Source organism: Ursus americanus, chromosome 1, assembly GCF_024610735.1.
Source record: "Ursus americanus isolate L20-20 chromosome 1, mUrsAme1.1.p, whole genome shotgun sequence".
NCBI classification, from domain to species: Eukaryota; Metazoa; Chordata; class Mammalia; order Carnivora; family Ursidae; genus Ursus; species Ursus americanus.
In genome coordinates, this window is record NC_142127.1 from 92749748 (window position 1) to 92768938 (window position 19191).

Below are 19191 nucleotides of genomic sequence, written 5' to 3' on the forward strand. Positions count from 1 at the left end.
CATATGTGCTAATAAAATTTTTAAAAATATATTGGTAATGTTTTCTGTTTTACCTAGCATACCTTCAGGTTTTAAGAAAAAAGGTGAAGGTAAGAAACGAGATGAATGTGGCACTTTTTGGGGGGTGATGGGGATAAATGCTTGGTGGCCTTTAAACAAACAACAGGAATACTTAACATTTGATTTTTTTTTCATAAAGAGCTTTTAAAAAAAGTTTTAGTCTCCTTTATAATTCTCTTGCTTTATAGATTCTGGGCTTTTGGTTACATTCTATACAGTCGTTCAAGATTGTTTTATAAAAATCAAGTATGCTTCTTAAAGGGCTTGGAATTTTTTTTTTTAATCTTAGATCTTTTTGAAATTTATTTAGGTTTCAGAGCAAGTGAGTAAACCAGCTTTATTTTGTTTTCAAACAGCAATCCTAGTAAGCCCAACACACTTTACTAAATAAGATTCTTCTTCCCCACAGATTTGAAATAACTTCTTTAGCATATATTACATTTTTAAATTTTAATTCAATTAGTCAAAATATGGTGCGTCATTAGTTTCAGATGTAGAGTTCAGTTATTAGTCAGTTACGAATACCCATCATTCATCAGCGTATATTTCCGTACATACTTAAGTCTACTGCTGAACTTTCTATTTCATTACCAGTGCCAAAGTTTTAGTTACGATAGCTTTAGTATGCGTTTTAATATTTGGAAGAGTTAACATATCATCAGTATTAGAAGGTGAAGGAGGATTGGTATTCTCCAGGCTGAGAAGGCACCTTGAGATGGAAAAACCAAAGCTAGCCATACCGTTCACGCAGGATCTTAATCAGGGTACCTTGCTGGGAAGCAGGGGAAGGAGCAAGCAATCCCAGTGCAGAGCAATCCTCCTCCACTGCCACCTTCTCCCACCTCAGGCCTCAGCCACAGCTTTTATAGGACAAGGGGCATGATGGCGGGGTCAGAGGGTAGTTATCCGAAATGATGCCATCTGTGTGCCAACAACTCTCCCAGTTACCTCAGGTGGGGCCTCCTCTGTCATCTCTGCCGATTATCAGAACGAGCCTTCGCACATTCGGGTCAACGCATATGTGAACTTCCAAGGGAGGTCATTGTGCGGCTGTGAACAAAACAAAGGACCAAAGATGGAGTCGGTATTGTCAACACTCTCACATCCATTGCCTTCTTTCACAAAAATTTCCTCTCTCTCATGTTCATTTTTCTAGATAAACTTTAGAATTCTGTCAAGTTCTGAAAAACTTTTTTTTTTTGCTATGTTATTAGGAATCAACTGTAATTTTTGGGTTAATTTAAGGAACTTTCTATCCAAGAAAAGACTCCATGTGTGTTTGAACTTGCCAGTCAGTGACCCACCTTAGAGCCTCTGAACCAGCGGTTCCCTCTGCCAGAAGGTTCTTGCCCCCAAGCTCCTGCAGGGGTAGCTTCCTCTGCTCCTACAAGTCTCAGAAAGACCTGCCCCTGACTATACTATGTATTATGCTTATTAGATATAAACATCCTCTCTGCTAAAACATAAGTTCCATAGCACAGAAATGTTTGTGTTTTGTTCACTAATAAATGCCAGGAGCCTCATACAGTGCCTGGCACAGAGCAGACACTCAATAAATATTTGAAAGGGTTTTTTCTCTTTTTTTTCTTTTTTAAGATTCTGTTTGTCAGAGAGAGAACACAAACAGGGGGAGCAGCAGGCAGAGCAGACAGAGGGAGAAGCAGGCTTCCCACTGAGCAAGAAGCCCAATGTGGGACTCGATCCCAAGACCCTGGGATTGTGACCTGAGCCGAAGGCAGACGCTTCATTGACTGAGCCACCCAGGTGTCCCTGAAGGTTTTTTTTCCTTAAAGATTTTATTTTTAAGTAATCTCTATACCCAACATGGGGCTCAACTCACAACCCTGAGATCAAGAGTTGCAAACTCCACCAACTGAGCTCCCCAAGTACCCCTGTGATAGAAATGCTTGGTATATTTTCTTTTTTTACTGTTTTTATTCAATTCTAGTTATCAGAGTGTAATATTAGTTTCAGGTGTACAATATAGTGATTCAACACTTCTCTACAACATACGTGCTCATCACAAGGGCTCTCCTTAATCCCTATCACCTATTTAACCCCCACCGCATCCTGCTCCCCTCCAGTAACCATCTGTTTCTTCTGTATAGTTAGGAGTCTGTTTCTTGGTTTGCCTCTTTTTTCCTCCTTTGCTCATGTTTTGTTTCTTAAATTCCACCTATGTGTGACATCATATAGTATTTGTCTTTCTCTGACTTATTTCGCTTAGCATGATACTCTAGCTCCACCCACATCGTTGGCAATGGCAAGATTTCATTCTTTATGGCTGAGTAATATTCCATTGTGTATATGTATGTATATGTATATGGAATGTGTATGTACATTATATACATTCCATATGTGTATATAAATATTCCATTCTGTATGTGTATATATATATACATGACTTCCCGATTGTCAATATATATATACACATACATACACAATAGAATGTTATTTTTGTGTGTGTATACACACACACACACACACACATACCACATCTTCTCTGTCCATTCATCGGCTGACGGACACTTGGGCTTTTTCCTTAAGGTATATTTTTTAAAATAGATACTTTAATAGGAAAAATGGGCAAAGGAAATGAACAACCAATTCATTAATACAAACAACCAAACAGAAAAAAAGTGGGGAGGGGACAGAAATGCAAATTAAAACAATAATGAAAGCAGAGATATTTTCCCCAAAGACACTGGCAGAGGTTAAAGAAAGAAATAACACCACTCGTGTTGGCAACAATGTAGGAAGAGACCAGTCTCAGACACACCTGTCAGCAATATAAATAGTAGTTTGACAGTATGAATCAAAATTTTAAATATGCATTCTCTTTGATCCTGAAATTACACTCTTGGAATTATTTTATGGAAGGAAGGAAGTATTCTTCTGTTTGTAATATAAAAAATCTTGAAAAAACCTAAATGTCCACCAATATGGGCTTGATTAAATAAAGTCTGATACCACCATACAATAGAATAGTGTGTGAGCATTAAAAATTATATTGGAGGGGTGGAGGACCATGCTGCCCTAGGCACGGGGGCTGGGTCGTGTGGGGTAGGTGTCCTTATGATAATCACCTGTGACTGACAAAGAATAACCAGACCCTAAAATGGAAGTAAGCCGTTGAAGGTGTTATCAATAGAGATGTTAAAAGGATTTAAGTTACCTGGTTAGCTTTCTATAAAAGATCAACCCTAAAGGCCCTTGTTAGCAACCCTGTTGGGACCCCTCTCACTCTTAAGAGCTTTTTCTGTATCTTCAGTTAATAAACTTCAATCGCTTTACTCAAAAAAAAATGATATTGGAGAGCTACATTTTTTAACATGGAAAAAAGTCTACATTAGATGAAAACAAGTTACTAAACAATACACTTAAAGTGATCAATTTTTTTTAAATGCATGTATGTGAGTGTGAATACAAACAAATCAGCTGGCATGATATACACCAAAGTGTTAACAGTGGTATCTTTGTCCTTTGTAGTTTTCCTCTTTTCTTTAAAAGTGTTCTTATTTCTTAATATTTTTCTTAACGGTGGTTATCTTTAGATGGTGAGATTATTTCCTTTATTGTACCTTTTGTATTTAACAGCATCTTAATTAGCAAGAATACTTCTGTTTGGGGGGAAAAAAACCAAGGTTATTTTAAAACACAATCATGTACTGTTCCCTGCCTAATCAGACAGGTATAGACAATCCAGGTATTTCATGATTATGTGAGATGAGATCCCGTGTAGACCTGTGCGAGCACAATTAGTTTTGCCTGTAAAATGGGTAGCACATAGTGAAAGTTCCTGAAATGATTGTACCGCCTTCCTGTAATGCTTGTGGGTTGGGCAGCAATTGGATAAGATGTTATGACGTCTGAAACCCTAACAACACAGATCCTAAAGATGCAGTACTGGGTCTAATGACCTTTCACACTCCGGCAGCAGATAAAGTGGTATGCCAAAAAAACCCACATTGACCTTTCCCATCCTCGGGTTCCTCATCCATAAAATGGAAACAGAATCTCATCTATGGCTGGGTGAGGATAAAGTATTTGGGAACAATTTGAAACCAGCAAAGCACCCCTTGAATTTTAGACATTTATACTCAGGGTAACAACCCTGTGATCTGAGACTATAAATTTGTTCTGGTATTAAGCTTAGTAAAACTTGGGCTGATGCCTCCAGGAGGATGGGACAGGGCTGTAAGCTCAGGTAATAGATGGTACAATTTACCACAACTGGCCTTGTTTTAATTGCAGTATAACCAAAACTGGTTCTGTTCTGGCTAAAACCTTTTGTGTCTCTCCTATAATTTCTAGGACACTCTAACCCCTTTGTAGATTACCCTGAAACTTTTAGGACATGGCCAAAGTCCATTTTTCTTCTTTGGTTTCTACTGATGGATCTATCTGGAACCATGAAGGTCTACTAGACCTGCCAAGAGTCAAGTTGATCAGTATTGACTTCCCAATTGTCCAACCAATGGCTGTTTTAAATTGTATTTTAAAAATAAACTTGATAGACACTTTATATTATTAGTCATCCCCTCATTCTTGAAATTCTTCTTTCTTAGTTTTCCTGACTCCAGACTCCTTCATTTAGCTCCCTGGATTTTTTCTACTATTGCTATGTGAGAGACAATACACTGTAGTGGTCAGAGTTCTATAAATCAGTCACAGATTAAAACTTGTATTTACTGCTGTCTGAGACTTTGGACTGATTACTGATTACTGATAAGCCTCAGTTCCTTGTAAAATGAAGGTAATAATAATAAGCACACCATAAGTATGCCATAGGGCGGTTATGCAAATTTTAATAGTCCATGTTAGGTTTTGGTACTTGATACATATTAACTCTCACAGCCTCCTCTACCTCCTACAGTACCCTTGACCTACCTTCAGTGTAGGATACCCTCTGGAGTTATGTCTGGAGACCTTCTCCCCCAACATCTCAGCTTCTACTACTCCCTAAACACAGATGGTGCCCATTCTAACCTCCAGCCCGTCTCTCTCTTCTGTGTACATTTCTTACCAACTTCTGAACATCTGTACATGGATGTCCAACTGGATAGCATGTCGAACTCAAAAAGTGAACTTTCCTCTTACCCCTAAGCTTACTTTTCCCCATGTGCTTCCTATCCTTTTCAAAGTCACCACCATCTGCCAAGTCATCAAGGCCAGAAATACCTCACTTGACCTAAATCTTCCTTCATTTCTCTCTTCTAACTGATTTGGATTGAGTAAATTTGGGACAATCTGCCCAGCATGCCTTATTTCTCTCTGCACGAGGTAAACCTTTGAGTCACCATGCTAAAGCAATGGAACCCTGTATCCCACGCCAGTGTACCAGGGGTAAACACCTGATCCAAGCTGCATCTTGGACCTGGGACCACAGGGAACTTGAGCTCCACTGTATTCAATGGCAGAAGCAGTAAGGTACAAGTCTGGAGTCATTGGTGGCCGTGTTTCCCACCACTCAGAGAAACTAATCTGCAAAGAGATGAAATGATACACCAAGAGCAAAGATAGTGGAGAGAAACCTGGCAGCATTTAAATGGCTGTTCTTAAGCCCCAGGTGTCTCCCTCCTCTTCTTGAAATTTGGTTGCTCAACTGAATGAAGTTCAGATGGCTTAAAGCTTAAAGTGTGAGAGGTAGAGAGTTACACCTGAGACTAAGCAGATGCCCTGTAAGGGGGGGGGGGTTGGACTCTATCTTAATAATAATGAGAATAAATTAAAAGACTTTAAACAGAGAAATAACATGATCAATGAAGTATTTTGGAAAGATCCCTTTAGGTACATTACGGAGAAGAAATTAAGGGTGTTAGTTCAGAGGACAAAACTCAAGGCAGGGAGACCAGCTGGAAGGCTGCAAAATCCAGGGGAGCAATGATAGCAGCCAGGACCAGGGAAATGGCATGTGTTTAAAAACATAAAAAGTGATAACAATAGACCAGAAGAATCAACAGGTCATATACCAAGTGGCCATAAACAACCAGACAGATAAAAACATGAATGCAAATCCACCCATTAGATTGGACCTTCTTGGAAACTGGAAGTGGTGGACCCTACTGTACCATATCTCCAAGGACACTGCTGACTGCCTCTTTCAAGAGCTGGCCCTGGCCCCGGGTTGGTAGCAGTAGACCTTTCCAGTCTCTTTCTCCTCGTTCCTCCCTCGCTTAGGTTGCCGGAACCTCAAGCAGGTTTCCAGACCAAGTGCAAGTAAAAGTGTGGATGAGGGTCATGAGAAGAGAAATCATGGCGGCCACAAAGCCTCAGTATCTTGGGCAAGACTCCTGCAACTCTGCCCAGAGCAGGCATATTGTCAGATTGATAAAATAAGGTAATCGATAGGACAATAAGAAAACAGGCCAGAGGACATTTCTTGAACTTAGTTCAAAAGAGTGTTGAAAACAGAACCTCTTGAAGGACATTCCATTGAAACTACCATTATGCTGGCCTTCTATGGACTTTAACCAGATCTGATCACTCTCAATGAATCATGGTAACCATGATGTTTGAGTTTCATGAATGTATGGGTGCGTGTGTAAGAGAGAGAGAAAGAAAATATTTGCCTTTATGATGAATGCACCTTATGAAAACTGGCACAGTGACCTTTGTCCTAAACTATCCCCTCTGAGAACTCTCAATCTGGGAAGAATACTATTTCCTTTTCAACTTAAAGACAGGAACATCTTAGCTTAGGCTACAGCAAAATATGTTATGGCAAAACATGCTCTTCCTGTTAGTAGAAATTAGCTGTCTCGAAATACACAGGAAAAAAAGCTAAAACAAGGAAGTGATTTTAAAATAGTCATTTCCACGCATGGGTTTTGTAACCAATGAGGCAATCTGAACGGTCATCTTCTTATTCCTTAACTAGAGCTGAGACCTGGAAAGAGGAACCACTCTCGGTTGGTGGAATCTCAGCTCTCCAAGCGGGACAGCGTTGATTTCCTATCCTCAGGATCTCATCAGAACTTGCCACAGCATAGGTGTTTCATATATTGTGGTTGAATTCTTTGAAAATTTATGTATGTTTTATTCACTCACATATACCCAATGCCAAGCCACCGTATGTGGTTGGTAAATATTTGTTGATTGAATGAATAACTAATCCCAACCCAACCTATGACACATTTGGTGCCTGCATTCTTCTGCTCACTGTTCTGTGACTTCTCCATTTCAATGACATTCCCTTCCTTCCTTGTGCTGTCATATAAGAAGCAGCAGCTATGTGCTCAGGCTCTGGAAACAGACAAACCTATTTTCAAAACACAGACACTGAGTTCTACTACTTAATAGGTGAACAATTCATTTCTCCTTGTGGTCTCGATTTCTTCGCTGGTAAAGAATAATAGTATCTAGACTGGAGAGCTGTTGTGGGGTTTACATCAGACATAGCACTGTAAAGCATGAGCACAGTACTTGCTAGGTGGTAAGCCCTCAGTAATATTGATATATATATATATATGTATTTTTTTTTTTAACACAAACACATTCAGACCTCGTACTTCTCCAAATATTAAGATGCCCACACACAAAAAAGAGCAAAACAAGCGGTGGCTTCCAAACTGGGTTTTGTGAAACCCTCCCAGCTTCTGAAACTGTTTAATTTCATTTTGCTACAAACACAGTCGCTTTGGAAAGGAGGGAGATGCTGAGGAGGTGGGTTCCCTATATATTTTCTTTGAATTTCAGCCACAGGTCCTTTGCATATGTGCTTTTCTTTGGACGACTCCCAGTTAACAAGATTCACCTTTATAGCTCAAGGTCACTTCAGAGACTTCCCTGACCTCCCGCCTAATTCCTAGAACCTTCCTTCAGTCATTCATAGTAGGGTTTCACTTTGCAAATATACACCCAGTTGTGCGGTTATTTTGCTTAATGTTTGTCTCCGCCCATAATTTGTACTGAGCAGAATCAATGAGTGACTAGGTTACCAGGTATATGCTCAGGGCCCAGAATGCTTCCCGGCCTGGGGAAGGTATTCAGTCAGTCTCTGTTAAATGATGAAGAGATGAAAGGTTTCCAGGACTAGTGTAGGGATCTGAGTGCCCAAGAGAGGAGGCCAGATCACTACCTCCCCTCTCCCCCGCGGACACACCCCTATAAACACAAGAGCACCCCGCGTGCATAGAAGCTAAGTCCCGCACCTCCTTCTATCTGGTGGGTGATTCCTTGAACTAACCCTTCCCCAGCCAGAGTGTTCGGAGGAAGGGGTGGGTTTAAGGGCGGATACTGAAGGTGATCGATCAGCTGAACAACGGTCAGATCCTGGTGGAGATCACAGGTCCTCCGCAAGGCTGCAGAAGCCCACTCTGCCGAGCTCGGGCTGGCCCCCAGCTGACCCCTCTCGCCATCCCTAGTACCCACAGCGGCACGCCCTCCCCAGCGCCCGGGCGCTCCGGCCAATGCGCCCGGGAGCGCCAGCTGCACCGGGGCCCGGGCGCGCGCGATTGGCAGCCCCCAGCCTCAGCCCTACCGCCCCACCCCCCATCCCCCGGACGAAGTCCGGCCCCCGCCTGCTCCGCGGCCGCCGCCGCTTCCCGCTCGCCGCCCCGGGGTAGTCCCGCGCGGGGCCCGGATACGGCCGCACACTCCTCCCAGGCGCCGCGGAGCAACCAGGTTGGAGACGCCCGCAGTCAGCGCTGTCCTCTCCCCGGCCCGAGCATGAAGGTCGAGTTTGCGCCGCTCAACATCCCGCTGGTGCGGCGGCTGCAGACGGCCGCGGTGCTGCAGTGGGTCCTGTCCTTCCTGCTGCTCGGTAAGGACCCCGCGGGCTCCCGGGCGCTCAAGACCCAGGCCAGACGCCGCGGTGCAGGGGGGCTCCGTCTCCTCCCTCGCGGACAGTCCTTGTCCAGAGACGTGCTTAGATCCTCCAGTCCTTCCCGGGTGAGCCAGAACGAGCAGGTCAAAGAGGGAGTTGCAGTTAACTTGGGACTCTTTTGGATTCTCTCTCCACGTGCACCTCGTAGTGAATGCCTGTTTGGCAACTGTTTTCCTCTGTGCCTTTTTTTTTTTTAATGTGTACCTTACAGTAAAAGGCACAGATGATAATTACACAACTTGATGATTTTTGGCAAATGAATACACCCAAATGTCACCACGACCCAATCAAGCCGTGGAATATTGCACTATAATCCCGCAAAAGTTGGTAAACCCGTTTCCTGAATTGTCGACTCATAAAAAACCAATGCCCAAATATTTACAGCCCGATTCCTTCCTCGTCCCACCCTCCTGACAACTGGCCGTATTGACTTTTCCGTGTTCAAGATCATCCGGGTGCAGAAAGGCACCTTTGTACAAGGCAGGCTGCAGCAAACATCAGTTTGGGTTGGGTGGCTTGTAAATGACTCGACCCAAGGGTGTGTTCTAGCAGGTTCCCAAGTTAATCCCATCGAGAAAGGCACCTTGAGGCTGTCACTAGATGGAGCAGGGCGGCTTACCTGAGCGCTTCTTTTCCTGGAAATTTGTTCAGCTCTTGGAGTAAACGGGGGATGGATGGTATGAAAGGAGGGAGGAACTACCCAGAACTTGCACTCTGCTGAAGGCTAACATCATTTGTACGCTAGAACAAGATCACGGGTTGTATATTGTGGAGGCCATAATGATAACAGTAATGATAAACTCATTGCACTGTTAGAGGTCTACACTTTTGAAATGGTCTCACATTTTGAATGCATAGGTCAGTGGTTCTCCGCCCTGGTTATATATTAGAGTCACTGGGGGAGCTTCTAAAAAATACAGATGCCCAGGCTCCAGCCCTAGAATCTCTTAATTCATTCCATACGGAATGGAACCCGTGCATCCATATTTTGTGTATCTATGTGACTATATAAATGTGTGTGTGTGTGTGTCCTCACAAGCCAAACCGTGAGACAGGTGTGGTAGCATTACACTCCGAGGAGCAGAGGACCACTGACATCATAACAGACACACTTATTGAGGGCTTAGTGTGTGCCACGTCCCATTCTGAGCACTGTTAACCCTGCGATCTTCACAACAGTCCAGTGAGACAATGAGACAAGGAGTGTTCATTCCTGCGCTCATTGGACAGATGAAAAAACGAAGAGGTGAAGTAAATTGTTCAAGGTCACACAGTGAGTTGGAACGGGAGGAGCCGGGTGCAATCCCAAGTATTCTGCCCAGGGTCCCCGGTTTAACTGCTACGTCGCCCACTGCAATGGCTTGAGCTTGGAGACTGTCTTCCTTGCTGATCAGTTGCACACGTTTGGTGGCCCACTGTCCTTTTCTTTCATGGCACTCGTCATTGCTTGCATTTGTGTATGTCTGCGGTTACTTGAGAAAGGTCTGCCTTACCATCCTTGTCCACCAGCTCAGGGAGCATTCAGCACATGCCTGGCCCCTGGAAGGCACGAAATAAATACTTGTTGAATACTGTCTCCACTCTCACCAGAAGGAGGCTATCTGCCCCATGCGTCTCTAGTTGTATTAACCCGCGTAATCCTCACAGCAACCCTGTGCGATAGGCACTACCCCTGGACTCATTTTACAAATAAGGATGCTCCAAGGTGAAGTCAATTGCTCAAGGTCACATGGCTCCAAGTAGGTGGGGGAGCCACAGGTGTCAAATGTGAGTGAACTCGTGACTTAGGTATGACTAATGATTCTTAATTTGAGTCAGGCTAGAGTGGCTTGCAGTTAATTGCTTTTAGTGCATGCATTTGACATTTGTATTACTAGGAGCGTATTATCTTGTACTATATATAGCGGTGATTTTATTTTGAAAACTTTCAAACATGCAAAGAGTAGAAGTGTATGAACTCTCATATACCCATAACCTGGGTTTATAATTATTTTAACAATCTGCCATATTAGTTTTAGGTCTTGTTTTTGCAAAACTATTTTAAAACAAATCACAGTATATTTTAATCCTAAATACTGTGGCATGCATATATAAAATTAAGTATTTTTTACATAATCATAGGCCACTTGTAGCATACTTAACAATTATTGCTTAAAATCAATTAAACTAAGTTCGTATTTCCTAAGTTGTGTCAACAATACACTTTTCTTGGTGATTTATTTGAACCAGGTTCCAAACAAGACCCTTGTGCTACATTTGGTCTTTACATGTCTTTTAACTTAGAACAGTGTTCCCTATTTGTTTTCTTGTCAGTGCTGCACTAAAGCAGACAGGTTATCTGTCCTGCAAAGGTGTCTCCCCTTCAGGGTTTCCCTGTTTGCTTCTTTATAATGTGAACCTGTTCCTCCATCCCATGTATTTCTGATGGAAGTTAGATCTAAGGCTTGATCAGATTTATTTATTTTTAAGAATTTATTCATCTGAGAGAGAGAGCTCGTGAGCACAGGCATGGGGAGTGGGAGTGGGAGAGGGAGAAGCAGGCTCCCCACTGAGCAAGGAGCCAGATGCAGAGCTCGGTCCCAGGACTCTGGGAGCATGACCTGCGCAGAGGCAGGCGCTTAAACCAACTGAGCCATCCAGGTGTGCCAAGGCTTGATTAGATTTAGATGAAACCTTTGTGGCAAAACCTCTTCCCAGGCACTGCTGTGTGCCTCACATTGCATTGTGTCAGGATGTACGTAATGTCGAGTTGTCCCATTAATAGCAGCTAAGCGTGATCGGTGGGTGCAGATAAGAAGTAATCTGAGGGCTGGTCATTGGCATGTGCAAACAAAAGTTCTTCATTGACCATTGCCCTTTCACCTAGTGGTCTCCAGTAATGATCCTTGTCTGTATCAACTGCTGTTTGGGACTGCAAAATGGTAGTTTTCTTATTCTGTCATTCGTTCCTCACATACTAGCTAGAATTTATGCAAAGAATAGTTTTCCCCCATCATCTAGGGCCATTTGACTACTCTGCAGTTCAGTTCTTACTGGAAAGGAAGGATAAGAGCTTACTTCTTTCTTTCCATTTAATTATCAATCTTGAAGGAAGGAATCCGTGTAGTAGCTACTTTCAGTGGTGTCAAGAGGGTATTTATTAGTTGCGTACTTTAAGATCTCTAAATCAAAAACTTGGAATGCATTTTTCTTTCCAGGAAATGAGTTTAAGCTATTAGCCCTTGATATATATTTTAAAAATTGCAGAATGTTTCATTTAGTCCTGAAATCAGACACTCTTTCCTTGAGATAAATGTTAAATACCTGTCATCCAGTCTTATGACATTGTATTAGTTTTAGGTGGATGACATAATGATTTGATACTTGTGTTTATGACAAAATGATTGCCACAATGAGTTTAGTTAACATCTATCACCACACATAGTTACAAATATTCTTCTTCGTGATGAGAACTTTTAAGACTTACTCTTAGCAACTTTCAAATATAATATACTATTGTTGGGAAGCCTGGGTGGCTTAGTCGGTTTAGCGGCTGCCTTTGGCTCAGGCCATGATCCCAGGGTCCTGGAATAGAGTCCTGCATGGGGCTCCCTGCTCAGCAGGGAGTCTGCTTTTCCCTCTCCCTCTGCCTGCTGTTCCTTCTGCTTGTGCGCTCTCTCTCTCTCTCAAATGAATAAATAAAATTTTTTTAAAAACCCACAAAACAGTATAATATTGTTGACTATAGTTACCATGCTGTGCCTTCCATTCCCAGGACTTATTTATCTTATAACTGGAAGTTTGTGCCTTTTGACCCCCTTCACTCATTTTGCCCACCTCTCCACCCCCCTGCTTCTGGCAACCGCTAATCTGTTCTCTGTGTCTATGAATTAGTTTTCTGTTTTTGTGTTTGTGTTTTTAGAGAGAGAGAGACAGGCAGAGGAGTAGAGGAGCAGAGGCAGAGAGAGAGAGAGAGAATCTTAAGCAGGGCCCACGCTCGGCGTGGAGCCTGATCTGGGGCTCAACTTCCCAATCCTGAGGTCATGACCTGAGCTGAAATCAAGTGTCTGACACTCAACCGACTGAGCCACTTATGAATTAGTTTTGTTTGTTTTCTTTTTGAGATTTCCCACACAAGTGAGATCATACAGTGTTTATCTTTCTCTGTCTCACTTATTCCACTTAGCATGTCTTCAAGATCTATCCAATGGTATCACAAATGGCAGGATTTCCTTCCTTTTTTTTTTTTAATGGCTGAAATATATATATATATATATATATATAAAATTATTATTATATAAAATCACATTTTCTTTGTCTATGGACACTTAAGTCGTTTCCATGTCTTGACAGCTGTAAGCAATACTGCAGTGAACACGGGGGGGTGGGGGGGCAGATTTCTTTTTGAGATGTTGATTTCATTTCCTTTGGATAAATCCCCAGAAGTGGGATTGCTGGATCACCTGCCATCTGATCTTAATATTCAAGGAACTGAAACATTACCTACTAGCTTGTGGGCTACCAGCCTGCTAACTGGAAAGGAAGCTGACAAAGAGAGAGCCAACATTTAATGACCATCTTCTACCTATAACCACTTGTGTCAGAGATGAGTAGATTTTTTAGATGAGAAAACGGGAGCTCAAGAGGTTAAGTATCTTGTCTAGGACGGCATTGGATTGGACCATGATCTTTTACTGAATGGGTTTATTTATTTACTTGAGCAGTGTTCTTGAAGTATGGTTGGTATACAGTAAACTACCCATATTCAAAGTATACAGTTTGTAAGTTAACATATATATGTCTCCAAGAAATCATCACGCAGTTAAGATAACGAACATAGCCAACATCCCAAAGGGTTGTCCTATCCCGTTTGTAATCCCTCCGTCCCACTGTCCTTTATCTCCAAACATCCACTGCTGTGTTTTCTGTCCTACAGATAAGCTTGCATTTTGTAGTGTTTTATATAAATGGAGGCATACCATAGGTACTCTTTTTTTGTGTGGTTTCTTTCACCCAACATTATTATTTCCAGATTAGATCTTGTGTGTATAAATAGTTCACAGCCTTTTTGTTTTGAAGGGGTATTCTCGTGAACGGATACATTGCAATTTGTTCATCTGTTGGTGAATGTTTGGGTTGTAGCTGTTATGAATGATGCTGCTATGAATTTCTGCCCACAAGTCCTTGTAGGAACATGAGCTTTCTTTATTCTTTATTTCCAGACCTGGGAACAGAATGGCTGATCATGGTATGGCAGTTGCAGGTTTTACTTTTTTCTATAAGATTTTAATTATTTATTTGAGATAGAGACAGAGCACACTAGTGTGGGGGAGAGGAAGGAGGGGCAGAAGGGGAGGGAGAAGCAGGGAGCCTGAGACAGGGCTCATCCCAGGACCCTGAGATCATGACTTGAGCCGAAGGCAGACACTTAACTGACTGAGCCACCCAGGGACCCAGGTTTAACTTTTTAAGAAACTGCCAAACTTTGTTCCCAAGTGGTTGTACTATTTTCTGTTCCCACCAGTCAGTTGCTCCAGATCCTTGCCATCACTTGATATAGTCATTTTTAAAAATTGTTCAATTTAATAAATATGTAGTAGTATTTCATTGTGGTTTTAGTTTGCATTTCCCTGATGACTAATGATGTTGAGCATCTTTTCATATGCTTATTTGCTATCTGTGTATCTTACCTTTTGAAGTACCTGTCTAAATCTTTTGCCCTTTTTTAATTGGGTTGCTTGTTTTCTTTCTGTTGGGTTTGGAGAGTTGATTGTGTTCTGGATACAAGTCTTTCGTCAGGTATATACTTTGTATAGAATTTTCTTCCACTCTAGGAATTATCTTTTCATTCTCTAAACAGTGTAATTTAAAGAGCAGGTGTTTTTAATTTTGATGGAGTCCAATTTATCCATATCTTCTTTGTGGATTGTGTTTTTGGTATTTTATGTAGGAATTTTTTTTGCTTCATCCAAGACTAGAAAGATTTTTTAAAATATTTTCTTCTACATATTTTATAGTTTTGGTTTTTATATATAGATTTGTGACCCATTTGAGGTTAATTTTTGTATATGTTATAAGGTCTAAGTTCATTTTTTCGGCATATGTATAATCTGGTCATTCCTGCTCCATGTCTTAAAAAACAAAACCAAAATCTGTCCCTGCTCTACTGTAGTGCCCCGTGTCTTTGTCAAAAGTTATTTATTACGTGCTCAGCTATCAGAAAGAACGATTTCTCAACATTTGCTGCAACATGGACAGCACTGGAGGAGATAATGCTAAGTGAAATAAGTCAAGCAGAGAAAGACAATTATCATATGGTTTCTCTCATCTATGGAACATAAGAACTAGGAAGATCGGTAGGGGAAGAAAGGAATAAAGAAAGGGGGGGTAATCAGAAGGGGGAATGAAGCATGAGAGACTATGGACTCTGAGAAACAAACTGAGGGCTTCAGAGGGGAGGGGGGTGGAAGAATGGGATAGACTGGTGATGGGTAGCAAGGAGGGCACATATTGCATGGTGCACTGGGTGTTACACGCAACTAATAAATCATCGAACTTTACATCAGAAGCCAGGGATGTACTGTATGGTGACTAACATAATATGATAAAAAAAATAAATTAAAAAAAAAGTTATTTATTCGTATATGGCTGGGTTTACTTCTGGACTCTGTATTCTGTTCCATTCATTTGTTTGTCTATCTTGATGCCAGTACAACGCTGTTGTGATTGCTGTAGTTTATAATAATTTGTGGAATCAGATCTCATTAGCCCTCAGACCTTGGTGCTGTTTTTTCAAAGTTGTCTTGATTATCATATAGATCTTTGTGTTTCCATTTGCACTTTAGAATTAGCTTGTCAATTTCCACACACACACACACACACACACACACAGCCTGCTGGGATTTTCATTGGGATTGATTTTTTTATTGAGATTAATCAGTAGATGAATTTGGAGAAAATTGATAGCTCAAAAATATTGAGTCTTCCACTGTGTGATTTTTTTGTTAAATATCAGAAGTTTTTAAACTTTAGAGCCTATTTAAGAATCACTTGGGGATTTTTGTTAAAATACAAATTCCCCAGAGATTTTGATTCCGTAGGTCACAGGGAGGGGCATTACATTTTTTAAAAAAACTTTTTATTTTGAAATAATTTCAGAAGTACTCATTGTAGAAATTAAAAATTCTAGAAAATTACAACAATTCCAAATATTCCTTCATCAGATTCCCCAAATATTAACATTTTACCATGTTTTCTTTCTTTCTCTGTGCCTGTCTCTCTCTCTCTCCACACACACACACACACACACACACACTCTTACAATTTTTTTTAAGTCTTTAAGGATGTTACAGACATGGTTTCTCTTTATCCTTAAGTACTTCAGTGTGTATTTCCTAAAACCAAGGACACTCTCTTATATAACCACAGTACAATTATCCAAATGAGAAAAATAACTGATCGAGTTCAACAGTCTAATCCATGCATAGACCCTATTCACATTTCGGTAACTGCCCCACAAATGTCCTTTATAGCAAAGGAACCCACATGTTGTATTTAGTTATGTCTCTCTTTAATTATGGTTTTCAGTTTGTAGCTGTATCAAATAGTTGTGTTTATTTTGTCCTTCAGATTGTAAACATTTCAGAAATATTAAGAACATAGGGCTAGTTTCAACTGGATCCTGGTAATTTATGTGCATTCATTAGGTGAAGAAGTAAGTCCAGTCATGAATTTGCTTGTAGACAAGAAAAATGCAGTTCCCTCTCCCTAAAACTTTTAAAAAGCAGTGTGGAGCAGAGAGCTGCAGAATTCTGCCGAGGGGTCTGAGGTTTGTCTTCTATCCTAAGAAACTCTGGGAGGTAAGTTCCCTTAAAAAAGGAATTTTAAAAATCAGAAGTATGTTACGCTTACATTCTTATAATCAACAGATGGCTCTGATTGTGTTTTGAAGTACAATGCCTCGGGAACAGGAAAGAAAAGAATATGGTGTGCTAACCTCTGAATTCCATTTTCTTCCTCCGTACTCAGTTACATGGTTAAAATAAGTACAGAAGCACTTTTCAAAGGGGAGAAATGAAGACTTCTTGGATACAAGTGGGAAGGATGCACATACAAATTAAATATTTTCAGTATTTCTTAATATTGGTTGCTATTTTATCCAAGTAAATAAAACTTAGGTCGTTTTCGCAGTATTTTTCTGATGCTGTTTGCTCATGGAAATTTAATAGAATCGTGTTCAAGACAAGAATATTCTTATATCAATAGATTTGTTTACAGTTTTGTTTTCTTATTTCTTTCTAGGGGAGCTATTTTATTTCTTTTTAAAAAATAATCTTTTGATTATAAGATAATTCAGACTAGTTATTAGAGGAATTGAAAAGAGTAGAAGGGCTTTGAAAGATCCTAGAGAGATTCCATATTCTTATTCAGAGGTGATTATTAATATTTGGCATATGTTTTCCTCCTGCTTGCCTGTTTTTAAAACTTCCTTTTACTAAAGTAATATATGCACTGGAGAACAAACCAAATAACATTTTGGATTGAACCATGTGCCACTGGATTTTTTGAAGGTCTCAAGCAGTCAGTAGGGGCCAATAACGTTTATGGAGAGTTTCCCATAGACCATCACTATTCCAAAGGCTTATCTAAGTTTCATTAACCAATTATTTTTCCATGTTATAAACATTACTTTCTTAAATTTTGAAAAACTGATAAACCTAGAACATAAAGGAATTTACCAATTTATGTACATCAGGTCTTTGAAGACGTGCTTATAGGTAAAACACGTTATTAGGATTCATGGACTTTTCAAATTCTGCTGACATTGACGGGGCATTTGCCCTGGATTAGACACCGCACTGTGCCTTTGCATTTGTACTTTCTTGTTCAGCGCCCTTGTACTGCTTGTCCGCATCCCGGTGAGAGCGCTGGAGCCAAATGGGTGAGAGTAGCAGAGGAAGACCATTGCTTCATGCTGCAGAAATGGCATGTGTCCCCCTAAGCACTGAAGGACCCCCCCCCACCTCAAAGCGCAGACATTGCCACCACTCTTTGCCAGAAGGCTTCAGTTCACAGAAAAAATGTAATCTTCATCCCTGATTTTGCTAGAATACTGTTCTATAAAGCTAGGGAAACCTATAGGCAGCATTGAAGCTGAAAGTGGGTCATTGAATCAATCATTCCCTCTACGTGGGAAAGGTGGCAAGTCAAGATTTTTTTTTTTTTTTTTTTTTTTTGCAAAGGCAGGGCTGGTTCTGTGAGCTTCTAGCTCATTCTCAGCCAGGCAGCAGTGCTTAACCTACTATGATCAGTTATATGTGTGGTTCATATATTCCCTCCCATCTTTTAATTTTGGAAAATTTCAAACCTACAGAAATACTGAAAGAATAGTTCCGTAAACATTTTTTTTTTTTTGAACCTGGATTCACCAGCTCTTAGCGTTTTTTCCACATTTGCATGTGCGTGCAGTTTCTCTCCCATTCCCTCCCTCCCTCCCTCCCTCCCTCCACACACACTTTGTTATTGTTGCTGTTGAACCATTTGAAAGTAAGAAATTAAGTTGTAGACATCATGGCACTTCATGGTAAATACTATAGACTGTGTCTCTTGAAAACAAGGTTTTTCTGCATAATCACAATCCCATTATCATACCCAAGAAATTTGTCAGTGTTACAATAATCTTATTTAATATATGGCTCATATTCAAATTTCCTTGTCTTCAAATTTTCCTTTAAAGCTAGACCAGCTCCTATACCTTTTATTTGTTGTTGTTTTAAAGATTTTATTTACTTGTTAGAGAGAGAGAGAGAGGGCACCAGTAGGGGAGAGACAGAGGGAGAAGCAGACACGCTGCTGAGCAGGGAGCCTGACATGGGGCTCGATCCCAGGACCTCAGGATCAGGACCTGAGCCGAAGACAGACACTTAACCAACTGAGCCACCCAGGCACCCCACCTTTTATTTGTTTTTTAATCTCTTATCACTCTGATATTTTTCTGAATAGCCCTAGCTAATTATCTTATAGAAGGTCTGATTAGAGTCAGGTTGAGCGTTTTTGGCAAAAAACAAAAGTGATGGGGTGTATTTCCCATTAGATCATATCAAGAGGCATCAGGTCATTTTGCCTCTTTATTGGTGAGAATGCCATACGTTTTGGCTGAGCCTTATTTGTTTCTGACTTTTAGTGCTATTGAAGTGGGTAGAATTACAGTAGCTGAAAGGTGGAAACAACCCAAATGTTGAATGGTGGCTGTTGAAGAGATGAATGGGTGAACAAGTTGTGATTCAGCCACAGAGGGGAATATTATGCAGCCCTGAAAAGGAATG

At 40.9% G+C, this 19191-nt stretch overlaps 1 protein-coding gene across 3 annotated transcripts in view; it reads left to right on the top strand.

Moving 5' to 3' along the window:
* The first annotated feature begins 8560 nt into the window (after positions 1–8560).
* MOGAT1 (monoacylglycerol O-acyltransferase 1) overlaps positions 8561–19191 on the top strand; it is a 35867-nt gene continuing 25236 nt past the window's right edge. Inside the window, exon 1 of one of the 3 annotated variants that reach the window (XM_045775306.2) lies at positions 8561–8824. In XM_045775306.2, coding sequence (XP_045631262.1) covers positions 8731–8824 — 94 coding nt within the window. In that variant the 5' untranslated portion in view covers positions 8561–8730. Of the gene's footprint in view, positions 8825–16639; positions 16726–19191 lie in introns of those variants that run through there. The other 2 variants (XM_045775307.2, XM_045775308.2) reach the window with 2 other exon arrangements.